General features: G+C 40.0%; 1 protein-coding gene across 2 annotated transcripts in view; it reads right to left on the bottom strand.

The window, feature by feature from the left end:
• Positions 1–23,001, bottom strand: part of LOC149138109 (uncharacterized) — a 268,030-nt gene extending 245,029 nt beyond the window's left edge. Inside the window, exon 1 of one of the 2 annotated variants that reach the window (XM_089448335.1) lies at positions 22,726–23,001. In XM_089448335.1, the coding sequence (XP_089304461.1) occupies positions 22,726–22,923 (198 nt within the window). In that variant the 5' untranslated portion in view covers positions 22,924–23,001. The remainder of the gene's footprint in view (positions 1–22,725) is intronic. The other variant, XM_089448334.1, reaches the window with a different exon arrangement.
• Between the last annotated feature and the right edge of the window lie 346 nt (positions 23,002–23,347).

Consider the following 23,347-nt stretch of genomic DNA (forward strand, 5'->3'; position numbering starts at 1 on the left):
AGTTGTAGGAACACGATGGATTTACAAGATCAAGTATGTTGCAGATTGCAGTATAGAGAAGTACAAGGCAAGGTTTGTGGTAAAGGGGTATGCTCAGAAAGAAAGAATAGATTATGAAGAGACATTCGTCCCAGTTGCTCGATACACCTCTATCAGATTTGTTGTATCCCTAGCAGCTCAAATGGAATGGGAGATTCACCAGATGGATGTCAAGACAGCATTCTTGAAAAGGGTGATAGAAGAGGAGGTGTATATAGAACAGCCTGAAGGGTTCGAAACTCATGAGAAGAGAACTCAGATTAAAGAAAGCCCTATATGGGCTCAAGAAGGCACCCAGAGCATGGTATGGTCAGATTGATAATTACTTGCAGCAATTGGGATTTGTCAAGAGTGATGTTGATCCCAATCTCTATTATTTGATGGTAGAGAATGAGCCACTTATTCTGGTATTATATGTAGATGACCTATTCCTAACTGGGTCATCTAGGCTCATCCAGGATTGCAAGAAGAATCTTGAAGCTGAATTCGACATGAAGAACATGGGGTTGATGCATTATTTTCTAGGGTTGGAAGTTTGGCAGAAGAATGGGGAGATCTTCCTTGGACAAGGAAGATATGCTACAGAAATTCTGAAGAGATTCAGAATGCAAGATTGTCGACCCATGGCTACTCCCATGATCACCAACTGGAAGAAAATAGATGCATCAGAAGACAAGGAAGTAGACCCCACCTTGTACAGGCAACTCATTGGGTCTCTCATGTATCTGGTCAATACTAGGCCAGACATTTGCTTTGTTGTCAACACTCTTAGTCAGTTCATGGTGGAACCAAAAAGGGTGCATTGGGCAGCAGCTAGCACATTCTTAGGTATGTGCGCAGAACAGTCGAATATAGGTTGCAATACTCCCGAGGGGAGGACGTCAAATTGAATGGGTTCACAGATGCAGATTGGGCAGGTAGTTCAGTAGACTGAAAAAGCACCTCGAGGTATTGCTTCAGTGTTAGATCAAGGATGATATCTTGGTGCAGCAGAAAGAAAAAATCAATAGCTCTCAGCTCAACAAAAGCAGAATATATGGCAGCCAGCACAGCTATGTGCGAAGCTATATGGCTCAAAAAATTGCTTGTGAGCTTATTCAGAAAAAATGATGGAAGCGACCAAGGTTTACTGTGATAATCAGAGTTGTATCAAACTCTCTTAGAATCCAGTATTTCATGATCAATCGAAACACATAGATATCTGATATCACTCTATCAAAGACTATGTTCAGCGTGGGGCAGTACAGCTACAGTATGTCCCCACAGGAGAGCAACTAGTCGATATACTCACAAAGGCTCTCGGAAGAGCTAAGTTCACTCAGTTTAGAGAGAAGATGGGTATGGTAGAAAATCCGTTTTAGTAGCAGCAGTAGTTTGCAGTGCAGGGACAGTTGGCAGTGGCAGTGCCAACAGCAGCACAGATGCAGAAATTCAGAGGGAGTTGCAATACAGATGCAGTGTTGACAGTGGCAGGGTCAGCAGCAGTACAGTTGCAACAGAAACGCATCAGTTGGTGGACAGCGTGTCAGACCTCAACAACGCAGAGGACGATGCTTCAGAGTCTCAGCAGTATGAAGCAATGTATATTGCTAGAGCACATTCCTCGCTAAGAGGGAGTGTTGATTTGGGGTAGCATCAGATGTGCTTTAGGCCTCAAAATTTGCAGGGAGGCTTAGACACATGCATTCTCCAATACCTAGAAATCGTTTTGGGAAATTCCACCCGGAGACAGTTTTATTAAAATAATTAACTATTTTTAATGGGACCCTAAGTCTAAACTTAGGAAGTTAAAATAATTAATGGGTATTAATCTATATTGTGGGTGAAACTTCTAGAAGAAATCGAAGATCAAGTCAATATGATCCTAGCCATTGATTAGAATCTAATCTAGGTCGTTGATTGATCAACGAGAGGATTATAAGAGGAGGCTTGATGGGCACTTGGAGAACACACCAGAGACAGATACTCAGTTCCTCGAGTAAGATCAATTGTCCCACTCATCAAAGTTCAGCAAGAGAAAATCGAATCAGAGGGAGAGTTGTAGGTGAGAAAGGAAGAGATGGCATCAGCATCTTCAAAGAGTGCAAGGCAGCAAGACGCAGTGCAGGAACATGGTGACTCAAAAAGAGGCAACGCAAAGGCAGATTGACGTAGAGCCTGCGTGGGCAGCTAGACGCTGAGCCAGTGTGAGAAGTTTGATGCAGAGAGACGCAGAAGGATTCCGGGGAAGAGTACTTCACCTAGATCAGAAATTTGTCAGGAAGCGTCTGTAAAATTTCTCACTCCTATTTTCCCGGTTGTAATTTGTACATGAGAATTTGTTGAAGAATAATAAAACCCTCATTTGTTGCACCGGTTTTCCCGCATTGGATTTTTCCAGGGATGATTTTCCAAAAAATAACTGTGTCATTGTGATTTTATTTGTGCCAGTATTTTTTCCTTACATTTACTTTCTGCAATATTATAATTGTGAAAGCTGCAGTAGAATATGTTTCGATATTTGCTGTAAGAAAATTGTGAATAACTTATTTCAGAGATAATAAGTAGAAGAAATAATATTAATCACTGGAGTAGGACTTCTATTTAGAAATTTTCACATGGTATCAGAGCCAAGGGAAACCAAAAGGAAAAAGTCAGAAGACACAGCGTTGAAGGAAGAAAGGAATTCAAGATTCCTTCACGGGCAGTAATTTGAATCTCCAAGGGGCTTGCACAGTTCAAATCCAAGAGGATTAGATTTAATGGGAAAACTCTCTAAGTGAGTAGACAGAGAGGTAAGTCTTTCCAATCGAAATTTGTCCATGGTAGAAGGAACAGCGCAACAAAAGATTCAACGAGAGGGGTTGTCTCAAGTGGGACACAGTTTTCCTAGAGCAGTTGTTGGGACAGGTTAGCGTCAAAAATTGGCACAATATGGATACTCAAAGTGTCTTAGAGATATCTACCAGATTAGATGAAGAATTCGCATGCCTAGCAAATTCAACGTCAGTAGATGTTTGGTACATTGATAGTAGGGTTTCAGCTCATATGACTAGAGTACGAGAATATTTCTCGAGCTATCAAGAAGAACAAATGGACTTCCAAATCACTATGGGAAACAGAACGAAATGCACCCCTGTAGGGTAAGGCACCATAGCATTTCAGACAGAAGCAGGGACCAGCATCTGAGCAACCAATGTTCTACATGTGCCAGTATTAGGAATGAACTTGATTTCAGTGTCCCAGTTACAGGACAAGGGATATGATGTATACTTCATGGGAAAGAAAGTATACGTCAAGCATCCAAGTTGGAAGAAGAAAATGCAAATTGGGATTCGAAGCAACAAGTTGTATAGATTGCAACTTGAGTCACTAATGGCAATGATAAGCAGCAACTATAATGGTGAGAAGGAGTGAAATGAATTATGGCACAGGTGAATGGGGCATTTACACCATGGAGCACTGAGGATGCTCAGAGAGACTGTTACAGGAGTACCAGTCCTTAGTAGTGAACATGATGACTTATGTAGAGGATGTGTACTAGGGAAGTACACTAAAGCAGCTTTTTCCAGAAGTAACAATAGAGCAAAATGTATATTAGGATTAATACACTGATATATTTGCGGTCCTATGTCCATAAGAGCTCTTAATGGTGGCGAACACTTTGTCACCTTTATCGATGATCACTCCAAAAAAACCTGGATCTATTTCTTAAACACCAACGATGAGATCTTTGATCGTTCCCGAGAGTTTAAAGCTCTTGTTGAAAATATGACAGGGAAAAAGATAAAGGTATTGCGTTCAGATAATGGTGGAGAATATACAAACAAAGACTTCACAAATTTTTGCGCAAAGGAGGGCATCAAAAGAGAGTGGACAACTCCATATAATCCGGAGCAGAATGGAGTAGTAGAATGGAAAAATAGAACTATTGTTGGGGCAGCCAAAGCTATGTTGTATGATCAGGAACTACCTAGGTATCAATGAGCAGAAGCCTGCAACACAGTAATGTATATCCATAATAGAACTCCTCATAGAGCATTGGGGAAGAAAACGCCCGAAGGGGTCTTCACAAGGAAGAAGTCGGAAATCAGTCATCTCAGGATATTCGGAAGCGTGGCTTATTGTCACATTCTAGACGAGAAGCGTGGTAAACTGGATTAGACTGCAGAAAAATGTTATCTCGTAGGATACAGTGAGACCTCAAAGGCATACAGAATCTACATTCCTAGCAACAGGAAGATTGTAGTGAGATAAGATGCAAAGTTCATGGAGAACAGAGCTTTCAGGAAATCTCGTGCGATGCCTGCAGAAGATCAGCCAGGAGATGTTCCATTAGTCCAAGAGCAACAGGGGCAGTAAGGAGGACAAACACCTGGATCAAGTACAGTGACCAGTACTAGTATCTCCTCAGAAGGAGGAAATGCAGATAGTTCTCAGCAGATGGAACGACAGGATCAAGAGGAGGAGTTGATTGAGCCTCCCACCACCAGTGGTAGAACCAGCAGAGAAGTACGACAGACACTGAGGGACGCAGAGGAGTTTGTTGGAGCTCCTAGAACCGAGAAAAGGCAGCGTAGACAACCTGACAGATACCAGGCATTGGTAGCTCAGGTTGAAGAACCCTCTAGCTTTCAGGAAGCTGTTCAACACCAAGTATGGGTGGATGCCATGGTAGAAGAATACAACTCCATCATGACGAATGATGCCCGGAAGTAGTACCTAGACCAGAAGATAGATCAGTTGTAGGAATACGATGGATCTACAAGATCAAGTATGTTGCAGATGGCAGTATAGAGAAGTACAATGCAAAGTTCGTGGCAAAGGGGTATGCTCAAAAAGAAGGAATAGATTATGAAGAGACATTCACCCCAGTTGCTTGATACACCTCTATCAGATCCGTTATATCCCTAGCAGCTCAAATGGGATGGGAGATTCACCAGATGGATGTCAAGACAACATTCTTCAACGAGATGATAAAAGAGGAGGTGTATATAGAACAGCCCAAAGGCTTCGAAACTCATGAGAAGAGAACTCATGTTTGCAGGTTAAAGAAAGCCCTGTATGGGCTCAAGAAGGCACCTAGAGCATGGTATGGTCGGATTTATAGTTACTTGCAGCAGTTGGGATTTGTCAAGAGTGATGTTGATCCCAATCTATACTATTTGATGGTAGAGAATGAGCCACTTATTCTGGTATTATATATATATGACCTATTCCTAATTGGGTCATCCAGGCTCATCCAGGATTGCAAGAAGAATCTTGAAGCTGAATTCGACATGAAAGACATGGGGTTGATGCATTATTTTCTAGGGTTGGAAGTTTGGCAGAAGAAAGGGGATATCTTCCTTGGACAAGGAAGATATGCTACAGAAATTCTGAAGAGATTCAGAATGTGCAAGATTGTCGACCCATGGCTACTCCCATGGTCACCAACCGGAAGAAAATAGATGCATCAGAAGACAAGGAAGTAGACCCCACCTTGGACGGGTCGCTCATGAATCTGGTCAACACTAAGCCATACATTTGCTTTGTTGTCGACACTCTTAGTCAGTGCATGGTGGAACCAAAAAGGGTGCATTGGGCAACAGCTAGGCACATTCTTAGGTACGTGCGCGAAACAGTCAAATATGGGTTGAAATACTCCCGAGGGGAGGACGTCAAATTGAATGGGTTCACAGATCAGATTGGGCAGGTAGTTCAGTAGACCGAAAAAGTACATCGGGGTACTGCTTCAGTGTTGGATCAGGGATGATATCTTGGTGCAGCAGGATGAAAAAATTGGTAGCTCTCAACTCAGCAAAACCAAAATATATTGCAGCCAGCACAACTACGTGCAAAGCTATATGGCTCAGAAAATTGCTTGTGAGCTTATTCATAAAAAGGATGGAAGTGACCAAGGTTTACTTGATAATTAGAGATGTATCAAACTCTCTTTGAATCCAGTATTTCATGATCGGTCGAAACACATAGATATCCTATGTCACTTTATCAAAGACTGTGTTCAGCGTCGGGCAATACAGCTATAGTATGTCCCCATAGGAGAGCAGGTAGTCGATATACTCACAAAGGCTCTCAGAAGAGCTAAGTTCACTCAGTTCAGAGAGCATATGGGTATGGTAGAAAATTTGTTTCAATAGCAGCAGTAGTTTGCAATGCAGGGACAGTTGGCAGTGGCAAGGCTAGCAGCAACAAAGATGCAAAAATTTAGAGGGAGTTGCAGTATGGATGCAGTGTTGACAGTGGCAGGGTCAGCAGCAATGCAGTAGTTGGTGGACAACATGTCAGACATCAGCAATGCAGAGGACGATGCTTCAAAGTCTAAGCAGTATGCAGCAACATATATTGCTAGAGCACATTCCTCGCTAAGAGGGAGTGTTGATTTGGGGTAGCATCGAATGTGCTCTAGGCCTCAAAATTTGCAGGGAGGCTTAGACATATGCATTCTCAAATATCCATAAATCGTTTCGGGAAATTCCACCCGGAGACAGTTTTATTAAAATAATTAATTATTTTCAATGGGACCCGAAGCCTAAACTTAGGAAATTAAGATAATTAATGGGTCTTAATCTAAATTGTGGGTGAAACTTCTAGAAGAAGGCGAAGATCAAGTCAATATGATCCTAGCCATTGATTAGAATCTAATCTAGGTCATTGATTGATCAACAAGAGGATTATAAGAGGAGGCTTGATGGGCACTTGGAGAACGCACTAGAGGTAGATACTCAGTTACCCGAGTAAGATCGATTGTCCCACTCATCAAACTTCAGCAAGAGAAAATCGAATCAGAGGGCGAGTTGTAGGTGAGAAAGGAAGAGATGGCATCAGCATCTTCAAAGAGTGCAAGGCAGCAAGACGCAGTGCAGGAACATGGTGACTCAAAAAGAGGCAACGCAAAGGCAGATTGACGTAGAGCCATTGATTAGAATCTAATCTAGGTCATTGATTGATCAACAAGAGGATTATAAGAGGAGGCTTAATGGGCACTTGGAGAACGCACTAGAGGTAGATACTCAGTTACCCGAGTAAGATCAATTGTCCCACTCATCAAAGTTCAGCAAGAGAAAATCGAATCAAAGGGAGAGTTGCAGGTGAGAAAGGAGGAGAGGGCATCAGCATCTTCAGAGAGTGCAAGGCAACAAGACGCAGAGCAGGAACAGGGTGACTCAAAAAGAGGCAGTGCAAAGGCAAATTGACGCAGAGCCTGCGTGGGCAGCTAGACGTTGAGCCAGTGTGAGAAGTTTGACGCAGAGAGACGCAGAATGATTCCGAGGAAGAGGAGTACTTCACCTGGATCATAAATTTTTCAGGAAGCGTCTGTAAAATTTCTCACTCCTAGTTTGTTGGTTGTAATTTGTACATGAGAATTTGTTGAAGATTAATAAAGCCCTCATCTGATGCACCGGTTTTCCCACATTGGGTTTTTCTGGGGACAATTGTCTAAAAATAATTGTCATTGTGATTGTATTTGTGCCAGTATCTTTTCCTTACATTTACTTTCTGGAATATTTTAATTGTGAAGGTTGCAATAGAATATATTTCGATATTTGTTGTAAGAACACTGTGAATAACTTATTTCTGAGATAATAAGTAGAAGAAATAATATTATTCACTGCAGCAGGACTTCTATTTAGAAATTTTCACAACATTGACCAGCGTTGACTTTCTGGTTAGGGCTTCCTATGACTGTTGTTTGACTGGACAAGTTTGACTTTGATTGAGCAAGTGAATTTTGTATATTGTATTCTCTCTCTCTACTGAACTTTTGAAGAATAATAAGAAGAATTGATCAAAGGGTTTCTCCACATTGGGGTTTTCCCTGGCATGCAACACATCTTGTGTCCTCTCGTCTTGGCCTGTCTTCTATTATTTTTATTTATGTTCTATCTGCATTTATTGTCATGTTAATGTGATTGCTAATCTGGAAATTAATATTGGGCTAATAAGAAAAATTGAAGTAACTTTCTCTTAAACATAGAACATACCATTGTTATCTAAAATCAACACTAAAGTTTTATAAAGAAAAGTGAGTTATTCACTTTAGTGAATTAGATATAATCTCTACCATTGATATAAAGTGAGGTTAGGATTTAAACATAATTGAGAGGAGGAAGACACGTCAAATAATTGAGAGATCAATTTTCTCAAGTGAAGAGTGAGAGAGTCAGGGCTAAGGAGAAGAAAACTTTGTAGTAGGAAATTATGGGGTGAGGAAACTTGTGGAGGTTGATATCTTGGAAGGCCGAATTTGCAAGGGGATCGAGATCCACTTTGGAAGCTTGCACAAGGGAACATATGAGACGTGGCCTAGTTGAGGACAAGAGGTTCATCTAGTGTGCAAGCTATACGAGTCTAGGATAAAGGAGACCGAATTGCAGATTGGGAAAGCTAATTTTACCGAGGGTTTAAATTCTCTAAGGACTGAATTCCAAGATTTCTAGGTTCCATTTGTTGTATAAATTAAGTAATTCTTTGTGGGTCATTTTCCCTATAAGGGGGCCCTTATTTATTCTAAATAATAGAAGTGAAGGATAAATTGGAGGGCTTAAAATTTCTAATATGTGATTGATTTTCTCCCTATGATTCTACTACATATTTATTGTTAAATACCAATGTATTTTTATTCAGCAATTTAGAAAATAATTTATCAGGTTAAAATAAATTTATGGGCATAAAATATTGCTAGGAAAATAAATCAAATCTGGTATTTATAAATTTCACAAATCGAAGCATGGATGAGAGGAATCTAAGGCTAGCCATTTGCAAATCATCATAGAGATATTAGCTAGCAAGATAAAACAATAGGAGAAATTTTTTCTCCTATGCGTTGCCCACATGGGTGAGTGACAATTAGTAAAGAGACCAGAATGGTGGGGGGAAGAGGATGTGCCAAAAGTTTTTGGGAATGGCAGAAGAACGCACACATTTAACATGTCCTTTAGAAATGAAGAGAAATTTCTCATGGCAAAGAAAGTACCAGCAAGATTCTCGGTGATGAGGACAAGTGGAGGGAACATGGAAGAAAGAATGATGGATACTCTATGTTGTGCTTTACACTCCTCGTCATACCACTACTTCATAGAGTCAGATCTAGACTTCAAGGAACAAGATAAAGCACTAGTGTTATGGCAATATAAAAATAGGGCCACTTCCCAAAGAGTTGAAGATAGATGACAAATTATAGTTCACTCATAATGAACCTCGCCAAACATTAAGAAATTAAGAATTTGTTTTGTGTATTTTAATCTGCCAAACATCGCAAAAGCGGAGAAAAGAATTTTCATCAAATCTTCTAGCGAGATTATGTGATTCAACATATGCACGAAAACATAGTCAGCTCTTTTACAACAATGTTCACACCAAACTAAATTTCAAATTCAATATTTTGGATCCATTGTCTAAGATAATGCCAAACAATAAGAAGTGGTTACATTGTTATACATGTTCCCAATACCTACGATACACTTCGACCAAGTTGACAAGAGTTCAAATCCTACAACATATGCACCAGCCTTAGTTGTCATATTGGATGCCTTTCAAATGTTGGTATCAAATGAACGAAGGGATATGGTAAACCATTTAAGATAATAATCGACGTGAAACAACTAAGAAATAACTGATAGACTCTGCTAACTTCTATTAGGCCCGTTATGCATGAGTTGATCAATTAAAGTAGGCTTGGCATAGATAACCTTCATTTTCATCCATAATGTTAGCTATTTCATTAACTAAAATAAATTTGACCAAGAATAGTACAAATTGTTTCTTGAAGTAGATCAAAGTGTACTTTAACTGTGAATTGTCTAGGAAGCATAGTAATTAGTTGTTCATTGAAGTATCAACAATGTACTTTAATGAAATATACTTCGATTTATTCTAACATATTCTAGAGTATATAATTTGAGCCAATTTGGTTGAAAATGTTGCTATCCATTTATATAAAGTGTATATAAAGACGTAAAGGTGGAAGAGTGGCACAGTGACTCCTTGGTGTAAGGGCAAAAGAACACCTCACAATAAAGCAAATAGCGAAGCACTCAACCCATGCTTAAGGATAACAAGCTATGCTAAAAAGTATTAGCTATTAAGAACCTTAAAAGATTATAGCAAAAGATCATTAATTGCATGGTCTAATATAAACAAGCCAATCTAATAAATTGGAAGCTTATTCAATACCACAGGCAAATAACTCAATGCATAATCTTATATAGACACGCCACTTTAATAAATTGGAAGTTTGTTCAACAAAGTAGACAGACAATTCAATGTGGAGTCTAATATAAACAAGCCAACTACAATTTTATTCAACAAAAATAGATTCATTATATAATCCAAACCACAAAGCAAATGTCTACGACATCATTTGATAGAGCATATCCTCAATACTTCCTAGCATGGTCTTGAAGCCTCACTCTAGAGCCTCGCTAGGCCATTATTAAGAGGTTCCAATCCCTTCACCTTCAATGTAGTATTAGATCTAAGCAAACAGTCTTCCTCCCCCATCATGCTCACAAAGTTTGATGCCCACCCCCTTCTCCTTGAAACTATGTTCAACCTAGTCTCACTCCTAGACCGTGTTTGAAGTTTTGTTGACTCAATTCTTGAATAAAGCCAATACCCATGCCTAGCCTAGTGCTCATCAAAGTCCACTACTTTGGCTAGCCCCCATGGGTAGGCATATTGTTGGTTTCCAGGGATCTAAGATCTCTTGGAGTTTGTAGCTATTTCAATGGACCGCCTCCCTCCATTCAAATACTCCCTTGATGCATTTCGCCAAATCTTACATATTGAACAAGATCAATCCAAACAACATTAGAAAGCACTTCGTACATGTCAATTTGACAAATCCATCGGGTGGGCTACGTTTGAAGATGGCCCACTATGCAAAGCACTTCACGGAGATGAGATACAGCCTCAATGCCAACCTCCATGCACACATCATTACTGGATGCATGCTCCTTATGTTCCCATGAGCTAATTTAGAGCAAGTTCACATAAACTTCAAGTGGAGACCACGCACCAACTAAACCAATCAAACAAAATCTGCCAATTTTACCATCTTTGGGAGGTTGAGACAAAGGAGCACTTAATATTTTGATGCCTAATTTATTACGAGGGCACTTCCATTGTATTTTTAGGGAGTTACAAACCCTTTCCAGTGTCTTCCGATATCCCAACCAAAGATACTTGGTTTTATACATGAGGGAGGCATTCACACTCAAGTCTCAAATTCTCCAACCACCCCTTAAACCAACCTCCAACAAGATGATCACTTCCTTGTTTATGGTACTCCCATATTCCTAGGTATCAATAGACAGACTTGTAACAACTTTGTTTCAAACTCTAGAGCAATCAGGCCCCTAGGGGTCATCTCTACTTCTTAGAGACCCTAACAAAATTGTTGTTCCAAATCCCACACCAACAATAAGACAGGTATGTCCAAGCCTTTGTGTGAAGATGCCTCTTCTAGGGAACAACACTCCGCACAATCTAGATCTTTTTTAGTGCATCCCCACATAGTCATATATCCAAAGCAGTGTTTTAAAAAACGGCCGAGCCGACTCCGACTCGACCAAGCCAGACCAAGGCAATGACTGGCCGAGTCAGCTCGATGGCCGAAATGGATCGGTCTGTCGGGTTGTTACCAAGCCGACCAAGTCGGACTTGGTAACAACCCAACCAGCTCGGTAACAACCCGTCGGCTCGGTCACTGACTCAAAAGCACGACCAGCGGAATTTTTTTTTTTTGGGGGGGGGGGGGGGGAGGGGGGGGAATTGGACCCCACAGCCAATTCTAATTTGTCATAGTTATTTTGAGGTCCATTTACCTCTCCCAACCCTATAAAAGCTACCCAACCCCTCTCATTTCCTCACAACTATCTCATTGCATTTGTGTGAGAACATGTGGGGAGTTTGTTTTTGGAGCAACAGTGAGAAGTCTTGGGCAAGCATTGGAGTAGCAGTGAGGAGCTTCTTGGGCAGCCATTGGAGCAGCATTGAGGAGTTGGTTTGTTGGAGCAGCATTGAGGAGGCGGTTTGTGCCTAGAGGTATTTTTTTTCACTTCTAAAATCTGTTTTTGCTTATTTATTTTTTTGTGCAAATCTGGAAATTGAAAAGTCTTTTTTGTAAAAGAAATGAACATTGAAGCAATTTATTTTATTTTTTTCATTTTTAGATTTTTTCCTTTCATTTCCAAGTCAAAAAATGGCTCCTAGAGTGAAAGACGCTGCTTGGGCATATGCTGAAATGGTTGATAATCAAATGCATTGCAAATTTTGCCATAAAAAAATTAAGGAGGGTCCTGGGGGCATTCATAGGCTGAAACAACACTTGGTTGGTATTAAAGGCCAAATTACTCCATGTGAATCACCACAAATTGGGGAGATTAGGAAGTAGTTGTTAAAAAGTTTTGAGAAGTTTCAGGAAGAAAAAGCTAGGCAAAAAGAAATAGAGGCTGAAATTGGGAGGAAGATGAATATACAACAAATGATGGCTACCAACCCCCATTTTGATTTTGAGGGCTCTTCATCTATCCCTTGTACTAATGCATCCAACCCCTTCCGTTATGTTCCTCCCTCTTTGGAGTCCATGCAAGAAAAAAAGGGTAAGGGTAAAATGAAAAAGAAGGGTGATATGAATATTAAAAGTTATTTCACTGTCACACCCTCCTCTCCATCAGATGCACATGGTCCTCAAGCTAGTAGAAGTCATATGCAACCCACTTTAGATGACCATTGGAAGAAAGAATTGAGGGAGATTGCTTGTGATTACATAGCTAGATGGTGGTATGATGCTGATATCCCCTTCCATGTTTCTTGTTCACCATATTATGAGCATATGTTTGATACCATATTTGCTGCTGGAAAGGGCTTCAAAGGCCCTACTATGCATGAGTTAAGGGGGTCTTGTTTACGAAAAGAAATTTCCTCCATTGATGAGTATTTGAAAGATTTCAAAAACTCATTGGCAAAAACAGGGTGTGCCATCATGTCAAATGGATGGACTGATCAAAGGAATCGTACCATCATAAACTTTCTTATCTTTTGCCCACAGGGAACCATGTTTCTAAAATCAGTTGATGCATCTGATAGGGTGAAAGATGGACAATTGTTGTTTGAACTATTGGATGAGGTTGTTGAGGAGGTGGGGGTGGCTAACATTGTTCAAATCATCACAAATAATGCCTCTAACTATGTTCTCGTTGGTAAACTGTTAGAGGAAATACACAAAACCATCTTTTGGACCCCATGTGCTGCACATTGCATGGACCTCATGCTTGAGGTTATTGACAAATTAGATTGGGTCAAGAACATTGTAGATCATGCCAAAAGCATAACAAAATGTATCTACAATCATTCATGGATTTTGAGCCTAATGAGGAGATACACAGGGGGCAGGGATATTATTAGGCTTGCCACCACTAGATTTTCAACTCATTTTTTGACATTGGAATCTATGCTTTCCCAACATAGAAACTTGCAAAAGATGTTTTCCAAAGATGAATGGAATGAAAGAAAGTGATCTCACAAACAGGATGGCAAATATTTGAAAAAGAAAGTTAATGAAGAAATATTTTGGAAAAGGCAGCAGAGATTGTGAAGGTTGCTGAGCCACTGGTTAAGGTGTTGCGGTTGGTGGATGGGGAAAGATTGGCTATGGGCTTCATTTATGAGGCTATGGATCAAGCAAAGGAGCAAATAAAGACAGCATACAAGGATAGAGTGGCTAAGTATGGGCCCATTTGGGCAATCATTGATGAAAGATGGAACAATCAACTCCATCGCCCTATACATGCAATTGGGTATTTTTTGAACCCAAGGTATCATTATAAAGCTCTGGAGGCAGGAGCTTTGGGTGGGGAGGTTAGAGATGGATTGATTGACTGCATTGATCGCATGATCCCTATGGAGAGTGATCAGCTAGAGATACACCGACAGGTCACTTGTTTCAGCAAAACCACAGGTACCTTTGGCAAGAACCTAGCAAAGATTGCAAGGGAAGCAGATGAGCCAGGTAAACAAAAAAATCAATTTTCAAATTCTTATTTTGTTAAATTGTTTCTAATTTGAAAGTTGGATATAATTTGTTGAGCTAACTCATTACACTACTATGTTTTTTGTAGCACAATGGTGGAAGGCTTTTGGTAGCCATTGTCCTCAATTGCAGAAGTTTGCAATTCGTATTTTGAGTCAAACTTGTAGTGCTACTGGGTGTGAGCGCAATTGGTCTGTCTTTGAGACGATTCAATGTCAGGCCAGGTTAACACAGAAAATTAATGAGCGCAAGAAACAACTGGTGATTTTATTCATTAGACAATTATTATTTATACATATACAAAACGGATCAGTTCATCTTCTAGATGACTGTCCAGCTTCACCTCATCCGTTTCGGATTAGGTGTCAACATTCCCCCCCTTAATCTGAAGGGATGTTGGTGAGTCCAAGCATCGTTCTGAATCTTTCAAGCTTTTCTCTTCCAAGCGCTTTGGTGAAGATGTCTGCAATTTGCTCGTTTGTGGAACAATGACGGAGATGGATTGTTTTGGCCTCAACATGATGTCGGATCAGATGATATTTAGTATTGATGTGCTTAGTACGATCATGGAACTTTGGGTTCTTGGCCAACTTTATTGCAGAGGTGTTATCAATCATGAGTGGAGTTGATTGTATTTGTTTTACCTGCAAATCTTCAAGAATTTTCCTGAGCCACACAATTTCTTTCGTTGCTTCAGCTGCTGCCACATATTCTGCTTTTGTTGTGGAATCTGCTAGTACTGATTGTTTGCGTGATCTCCAGGAGACAGCTCCCGATCCAAGACTCATAGCATATCCTGAAGTAGATACCCTAGTTTCTTTGTCTCCATCGAAGTCTGAATCAGAGTATCCAATCAAGTTGAAGTCGTCCACCTGTGTATACTTGATTCCAAGGTCTTGAGTTCCCTTCAAGTACCTTAGAACTCTTTTTGCAGCAGACCAATGTCCCTCACAAGGCTTTTGCATAAACCTGGAGAGGATTCCAACAGCAAATGAAATGTCTGGTCTGGTAGTAATGAGGTAGATGAGACTTCCTACAAGCTGTCTATACTTTGTTGCATCCTCAAATTCCTTTCCTTCAATAGATGTGAGCTTCAAGTTTTGTTCCATTGGAGTAGAAAGGGGATTGCACTCTGTCATGCCAAATCTGTTTAACAAATCTCCAATGTATTTCTTTTGAGAAAGAAATATGGACTTTGGGTGTTGGGTTACTTCAATGCCAAGATAGTAATGAACATAGCCCAAATCAGTCATTTCAAAAAAATTTCCTAGTTCTTTCTTTATGGATGCAATATAGCTTTCATTGTTCCCTGTCATTAAAAGATCATCTACATATACCACAAGATATACAACTGTTTTGCCAACTTTCTTGACAAATAAAGTTGCATCATCAAGATCAAAATGATTGAAGTTGAGTTTCAGAAGATGCTCAGTTAGTTTTTCATACCAGGCTCGTGGTGCTTGTTTGAGGCCATACAAGGACTTCACAAGTTTGCATACTTTGTGTTCATGTCCTTTCACAGCAAATCCTTCAGGCTGGGACATAAAAACATTCTCTTTTAGATCTCCATTCAAGAATGCAGTTTTTACATCCATTTGATGGACTTTCCAACCGTTCTGAGCAGCTAGTGCAAAGAGTGTCCGGATGGTGGCCCATTTTGCTGTGGGAGCAAAAGTTTCCTCATAATCGACCCCTTCCTTCTGTGCAAAACCTTTTGCCACAAGCCTAGCTTTGTGCTTGTCAAGTGAGCCATCAGCTTTGTACTTGTTCTTGTAGACCCACTTGCAGCCAATTGGTTTGGTTCCAAATGGAGGATCAACCAGCTTCCAAGTGCCATTCTTTATGAGGGCATCATACTCCTTCTGCATCGCTTCTTTCCATTTATCATGAGAAGCAGCTTCTTTGAAGGAAGTTGGTTCAAAATCTGTAGACAAGTTCAATTCACAATCATAAGTAACATCCATATCAACAGGTGAATTAGAGTTATCTACATCACCTCCATCTTGTCGGTTTGTATTTCTGGTTCCTGTTTTTCCAATTTCATCAGGATGAACACTTTCAAGTGTCTTTGTCAGCGACTTTGGGGGACCTTTCTGAGATGGTCCAGGCTGTTCTGTTGATTGAGTTGGGACTGAATCAAGATTAAGTCTCCCAATTCTATCAATTACATCACTTAAAGCATCATCCGTTGTTGGAGTGTCATGCAGGGGAGATTGTTCTTCAGAAGAAGATTCCACATGTTGATCTAGTATAGGAATCCCCCCTTCAAGATGTGGAATCTTATTATCAAACTCTTGGAATGATTTCGGTTTTGTGAATCTATCCAAGCGATCAAGTTGCCGCTCAACAACACTGTCAGATTTGGATGATTCAAGAAAAATGACATCTCTAGATAAAACAAACTTTTTATTTACTTCATCATAAAGGCGGTATGCTTTAGATGTGTTTGAATACCCCAGGAAGATACACTTACGACTTCTAGCACCAAGTTTGTTTCTATGTACCTTTGGTATTAAAGCATAACAGGTGGAACCAAATATCCTGAGATGTTTTACCGAAGGAACATGTCCATACCACAATTCATAAGGAGTCTTGTTTCTTATAGCACTAGATGGACATCTATTCTTTATATATGCAACACATAGAACAGCATCAGCCCAAAACATTGTTTTTACATTTTTGAAGAAAAGCATGGATCGTACCATATTCAAAATTGTTTTGTTCATTCTTTCAGCTACACCATTCTGTTGAGGATTATAAGGTACAGTTGTTTGATGTTTAATCCCATGTTGGCGAAGATAGTGTTCAAATTCATTTGATGTATATTCTTTTCCATTATCAGTGCGAATAGACCCAATATGAGATTGTGCATCATTTTCAATCCACTTATGAAAATTCTTGAATGTTTGAAAAGCATCAGATTTGTTCTTCAATAAGTAAACCCAACACATTCTGGTGTAATCATCAATAAATGTCATGATATATTTATTTCCATTTGCAGAAGGAACAGGCATTGGACCACATAAATCTAAATGAATAAGTTCAAGCTTCCTATGTGCTCTTGAATGTGAATCATGAAAAGACTGTTTGCTATGCTTTCCTAGAATGCAAGCATCACATTGTTTATGTTTTCTAGGAATTGTAGGCAAACTAGCAACACCATTTTTCTTCAACAAGCGGAGACTATCATAGTTTAGATGTCCAAATCTAGCATGCCATAATAAACTTGATGGAAGTGTACCTTCATCATGATGAGAAATATATGAAAAATGTTGTGCATGAGCAGAGGTTCCTTGCAGTTTAAGAAGTCTTTCTTCTTCTATACCTCTCATGACAAGTGAATGGTCAGATGCCTTTCTTACCTCAAGCTTTCCATCAAACATATGAATGGAGTGACCTTGCTGGCGGATGTGGACCAGGGACAGCAAGTTTCTCTTGAGCTCTGGGAGATATAGAACATGATCCAGAAGAAAATCTGGAAGACCAGGCAGTTTAAGCCTGATTGTGCCAAGCCCTGATGGCTTGATTTTTGACTGATCTGCAAAGTATACTGCTCCATCAACATTGTCAGTGAAATCTTCAAAAAATTCTTTCCTATGAGTCATATGACAGGTTGCTCCTGAATCAAGCAACCAGTCATTTTTCGAAGAAGCATGTGAAGCATTAAACAAGTCTTCATTTACTCCAATGTTACATTGTGCCTCAATATAGTGAGCGGATTCAGGTGCTTTACCTTTGTCTGTGTCATCAGTGTTACCTTTCTGCTGATTTCTTCTCTGCTCAACCTTGTCCCATGGTAGCTTGCATGTAGAAGCATCATGTGATCCATTTCGTTTGCAGCGAATGCAATGCAGATCTGCCTTTTCTGCTTGAGAATGTCTGCCCCCCCTGCCTCTGAAGTATCTTCCTCTTCCTCTTCGTCCACCTCTTCCTCTTGTAGAATCTTGAGCAGGATGCTTTTCTTTGTGAGCAAGGCAAACAGTCTCTTCAGAAGATTCAGGGACTGTTTTCTTTCCAAAGGCTTTCTCTCTTTCAGCAAACTTTTTCACAAGAGAGTCAAAGGTTATATCTTTAAGATTTCCATTTGCTTGTAAAGACTCAAGATAATTGGAGTAGGTAGGATAGAGTGCTTTGAGAAAGGCAATAAGAGAGATATCCAGCTCAACCTTAGTGGATTTAATATCATGCATTATAGAGTTTATTTCAGATGCAAGAGCAAGAGGATCATTATTTTTCAGTTCAAGAGTGAAGAGTTTAATCATGAGCTGAACAACTTCAAGTGCAGAATGTGTATCATAGAGTTCTTTCAGCTTTTGTAAAGCTTCAAAGGCAGTGGAATAGGATGAAATATGACGACTTACTTCCTCATTTACTGATGCTGCGATCAATGCATAGGCTTTGCTGTTCTTGTTTTCCCAAATGGCGAGTTCTTTGTCTGATGTGGGCTGCACAGGGTCTCTGTCTTCTTCTCCGACACACACTCCTTTCCACAGCTCATTGTAGATGAGGGTGTGTTTTACCATCCGAGACCATTCAGAATAGTTCTCCTTGCCAGTGAGAACTATTCCGACCATAGAAATGATTGAATGCATTCTGTAAAAAATATCTCTGCTAAAAAAAATCTGTTGATAAAAGACTTCTGCTGGAAAAAAATCTTATGCCACAGCCTTATGCACTTTATTTTCTTCTAACATTTGCATCAGCATATCAGCATTTCTTATATCAGTAATATTACTATGTTTTGAGAGAGAAAAAAAATCTCATGGATCACTTCAATATATATCATGCAATACTACAGATGCTTTGATATAAAACACTCTCACTGATATAAACACTCTGACTGCTTTGAAAACTGCTTACCATTCAATACTCAAGACTGCCATCATTTGAAAAATCAACAGCACAACTTTATACCAGAACCGCCATTAAAATCATCTCTCGGCATTCTCAAACTTAAGGGACTCACAGATTACAGAGCGACTTCAATTCATCAGGAGGACGATGCCTTGAGAAAAAGAAAAGTTCTCAAAAGGCCAGAAATATGCATAAACCAACTGCGCAAATACACTGCACTTCTCTTCAAACAAGTCTACATACTTTAATGGTGACTATGCCCCTAAAACAACACATAATAAAGTATTTAATTAAGCTTTCTGTACACGTGAGTTTCTGCAAGCAGCTGGCGGTGGGAGTGAAACCTTCTCTTTTAAAAACTCAGGAAAGCTGAGAGGTGGTGGTGATATGGAAGACCATGCCAACTACAGAGCGTCCAATCAAGTTTAACACTTCAAACGGGAGCAGTGTTTGGTCCTCAAACACTTCCGGATACCTCGTTGTGGGATGCGAACTCCGAAACGAAGGCAACCAAAAACGCAGTCCTCATTAAAAAAGGAACGCAACCACCATTACATAAACGCAGTTACCATTACAAAAAAACGCAGTCTTCATTAAAATAAGACCGCAGCCACCATTACAAGAGACGCAGTCACCGTTACAAGAAACGCAGTCGCATTTTTTTTTACAAACGCAGTCTTCATATAATACAATGCAGTCTTCATAAAAAACGCAGTCATGGTTACGACAGCCTTAATACAACGCAGTCATTCTTCAAGAAAAAAACGCAGTCACCATAGACTACTTGATATCAGTTTTGTTTGAATGGAATGGGATAGTCTTTTACCATGGTTCGACAGCAGAAACGCATCAACGCATAGAGCTTACATTCAACAGCGCATTCCACGCTCACCGCACCATATTCTGTCATGCCAGAGGCGCTCAGAACACCGCCAGAAGCACGCAGTCTCAGGACAGAGGTTTCATGAGGCAGCAGAAACCTGGCAGAGGCAGGAGTTATTTCTGGGACCTGTGCTCTGATACCATGTCAGGCCAAGTTAACACAGAAAATTAATGAGCGCAAGAAACAACTGGTGATTTTATTCATTAGACAATTATTATTTATACATATACAAAATGGATCAGTTCATCTTCTAGATGACTGTCCAGCTTCACCTCATCCGTTTCGGATTAGGTGTCAACATTCAAGCAAAGAAGAGAAATCGTTTGCATCAAAAACGGTTAAATGATCTAGTCTATTGGGTGTGAGCGCAATTGGTCTGTCTTTGAGAGGATTCAAACGAATAAGAGAAACCGTTTGCATCAAAAACGGTTAAATGATCTAGTCTATGTCCAATATGACCTTCGGCTCAGACGCAACCAATTGCTGAACAAAAGACCTGATTCAAATCCCATTGTGTTGGAAGATATTGATCCAACATCAGATTGGGTAGTGGAGAGTCATCCAGCAAAGTTTGATTCTGATGAGGATCTTGATTTGGATTTACAAACACAGGCATTACTTGAACAAAATGTTCAGTTGAATGCAAATCCACTTGTACCAACCTCAAGCCCAACCCCAAGTCCTTCAGTTGCAGGCGCTTCCTCTGCTCAGCAATGACGAAAGCGCATATCTCTTCTATCTCAACGTGCAGCTGTTGCGCATCCTGCTAGTGCTACCACTTCTACAGTTGCAGTTGGAAATGATGAGGAGGAGGAGCCATGGATTTCCCTATCTAACTCCAATTCAGAGTCTGAGCCAGATGATGTTGGCTCCTCTAGCAGTAGCCAATAGAACTGGTGACTAATGATGTTTCACAGTTTACTTTTGTTGTAGAGGCCATTTCTAGCCTCCTTGGTTATGTGTTTTTGTTTTGATCTCTATAGCATCATTCATGTATGTATTGGACAGTGCACTGGTTGCCATTTTCATATAATGAATATATTCATGAGCCTACTTTGATCATATGTTGTCTTCTCTCTATATTCTAAAGCTTTGTGTTTGGAAACATGAATAAAAATCTTTAAAATTATGTTTTTTTATAATAAAAAAAATATTTAATGTATTTTTTACAACAACCGAATCATTGAAATCAAACCGGCCGAGTCGATACTGAGTCGGAGTCGGAGTCGAAGCCGACCCTCGGCCGTTTCTGAACATGTGTCGGAGTTTTAAAACATTGATCCAGAGCTCCCACCATTCAGCATTAGTTGTTAAGGGAGCTGCTTCTAGTTAATCTTGAGTTATGAGCACTTTTTGTATTCCAAGTTCTGGATCTATTTTCTTTCAAATCTTCTTTCCTCTATCAGTATTGAGTCTTTGGGTCTTAGCCTAGATTAGTATTTTACATTCTGCATCTTGCTTTATGCAGGGACCACTTTTCCACTCCTGCATTGTGTTGTCGCTATTGTACTTTTTGTCGTCATTTTTTGTACGTTATTAAAATTATTTTTATCTACATCAACAAGAATTACAAACAACAAATCTAAGGTCTAATGCCCTATTCCTAAGCCTCCAAGTTGTGTCTTCCAGATATATTTGGACACCCTAATCAAAAGGATCTAAGCAGTGTTTCATGAGCCTTGAACCTCGAGTTGACCATGTCAACTAGTCCACTTCACCACCAATCAGCAGCTCCCATGTGGAATCTAACCAATAGCCTCCTAAATTTATGCCTGAGTCATCTCATTGCGGTCCCTTTGTTGAGTAATTCAACAAAACTGTAAAGGAAATTTTTTGGGGTGATGAGGGATGTGGCCCATACATTAGGAATGCTCCCCTCTTACCCCCATTCTACAATTAGAAGGATAGCAACAGAAATTCACTTATGTTTGCCTAGTGTGCAGATTCAGTTCTCCGATTGACTATTTTCACCAGGCACATGCCTCTGCGGCCTCTCCAACCAGACGGTGTGATTTTCTTCCAAGGTCTCTTGACCAGAAAATAGTTTATTGCAGTTAAGAACAGAATTCGGTCCTCGAAGAAAATAATAGTTCAAGTTCTTCAGATTCAAATGATGTTCCAACATACCATTTTCATATTTGCCAATTTGCAACATAGCTGATTGCGGAATCGCTACCATATTTGCCATAGAGTATCTGAATTGGTTCAAGTCTCTTTTACCATGTCTAATTTCTACAATGCAGATCACGCTCTCGGTAATGTAAGTTTTCTAGCAGCTGGTTCAGGACGATTGCTGACTTAATCAGAGACCTAGCTCACGACATTTGCATATGGTGCATTCAGTGTGCTTGGTACTCCTTGTAACTCGATGCTTTAATTGCTTCTCAATTTTGTTATAGCTATTCCTAGGGGATTGTTAAGTCGGGCCGGTTGTCGATGACGGATATCGTTTTTATGCCACCTCTTTTCCCAGCCCTTCTGTTCATGTCAATATTGGCTCCCAGTATCAATGTCGATATCGACCAGCTCTTTCGTTTCAAAAAATAACTTTCTTCGAATGTCTGGGACATGCCTCCCTAAGATCACAGTGAACTTTGTATATATTTAACAGACTTAAATAGTAGCATTATCTATCAACATGTTCCGAGTAAATTGTATTCGGTCCATTAAAGCTCGTGGCCTTCTTAAGAGGCGCACTTCATCTATGCGGCCGTTTTCTAAAAATCGAAATCAAAAATCAATTTTGTTACAATAGCACCGGACTGGCTGCCGCTTCAGCTCGACCTCGTTAATCTATAAGTCCAAAATGGCGCTTAGCCTTTCAACAAAATTTATAGTTAGGGTTAGGGTTTGCAGGTCTCATTTTCTAAAGACAGCCATGGTTGGAAATTTGATGTAAAAATGTCAAATGCTGAAGATAGAAAGACTGGCTGACCTTGAGGCGCTGGCAGAGAGTGAGAAAATCAATGGCCGAGGAGGGGGAAGGACTATCCACCCCTTGAGAAGCCGCGCCATCGGTTCCCGCCATCGCCTTGCAAACTCCTACTCTTCGAAAGGACCGAATTCCCGCGAGAGAAGGTACTATAACGCGAGAGCAGGATAGCAGAGTGGGGACGCTTTGTATTCTATTCATTCCGATTGCTGTCCGCTCCGTGCAAGGTAGTTTATTGTTGGGAAGTTATCACATTAAGTCCATATGTCTTTAATTTTGTAATCCATTGGATCTACCATAGCCAATTAAATCAGATTGTTTCCTTATTTAGAACTTTATAGTGAGAAAAGTGGATATCATTGCCCATATACATGGACATTCAAACGAATATTCTTTTACAATGTTAATTTGCTAGGAAAACGCATCTTTTCTTAGGGGAATAATTAGCAATTGTCCCAAAAGGTACAAAGAGAGGCCGATAGGATTTTTAAAAGGAGGAAACCTCTATAGATAGGCAAGCATATATAAAGCTCAGTAGTGACGAAGGCACTAACCACGATGACCAGCGTGTACCAGCAGATATGATATTAAAAGAACAAAACCAAAACCAAACTATTGATATTTA

This window comes from Pinus tabuliformis, chromosome X (genome assembly GCF_031772625.1).
Source record: "Pinus tabuliformis cultivar Carrire ecotype Pingquan chromosome X, CPIR1, whole genome shotgun sequence".
In the NCBI taxonomy this organism is placed as follows: domain Eukaryota; kingdom Viridiplantae; phylum Streptophyta; class Pinopsida; order Pinales; family Pinaceae; genus Pinus; species Pinus tabuliformis.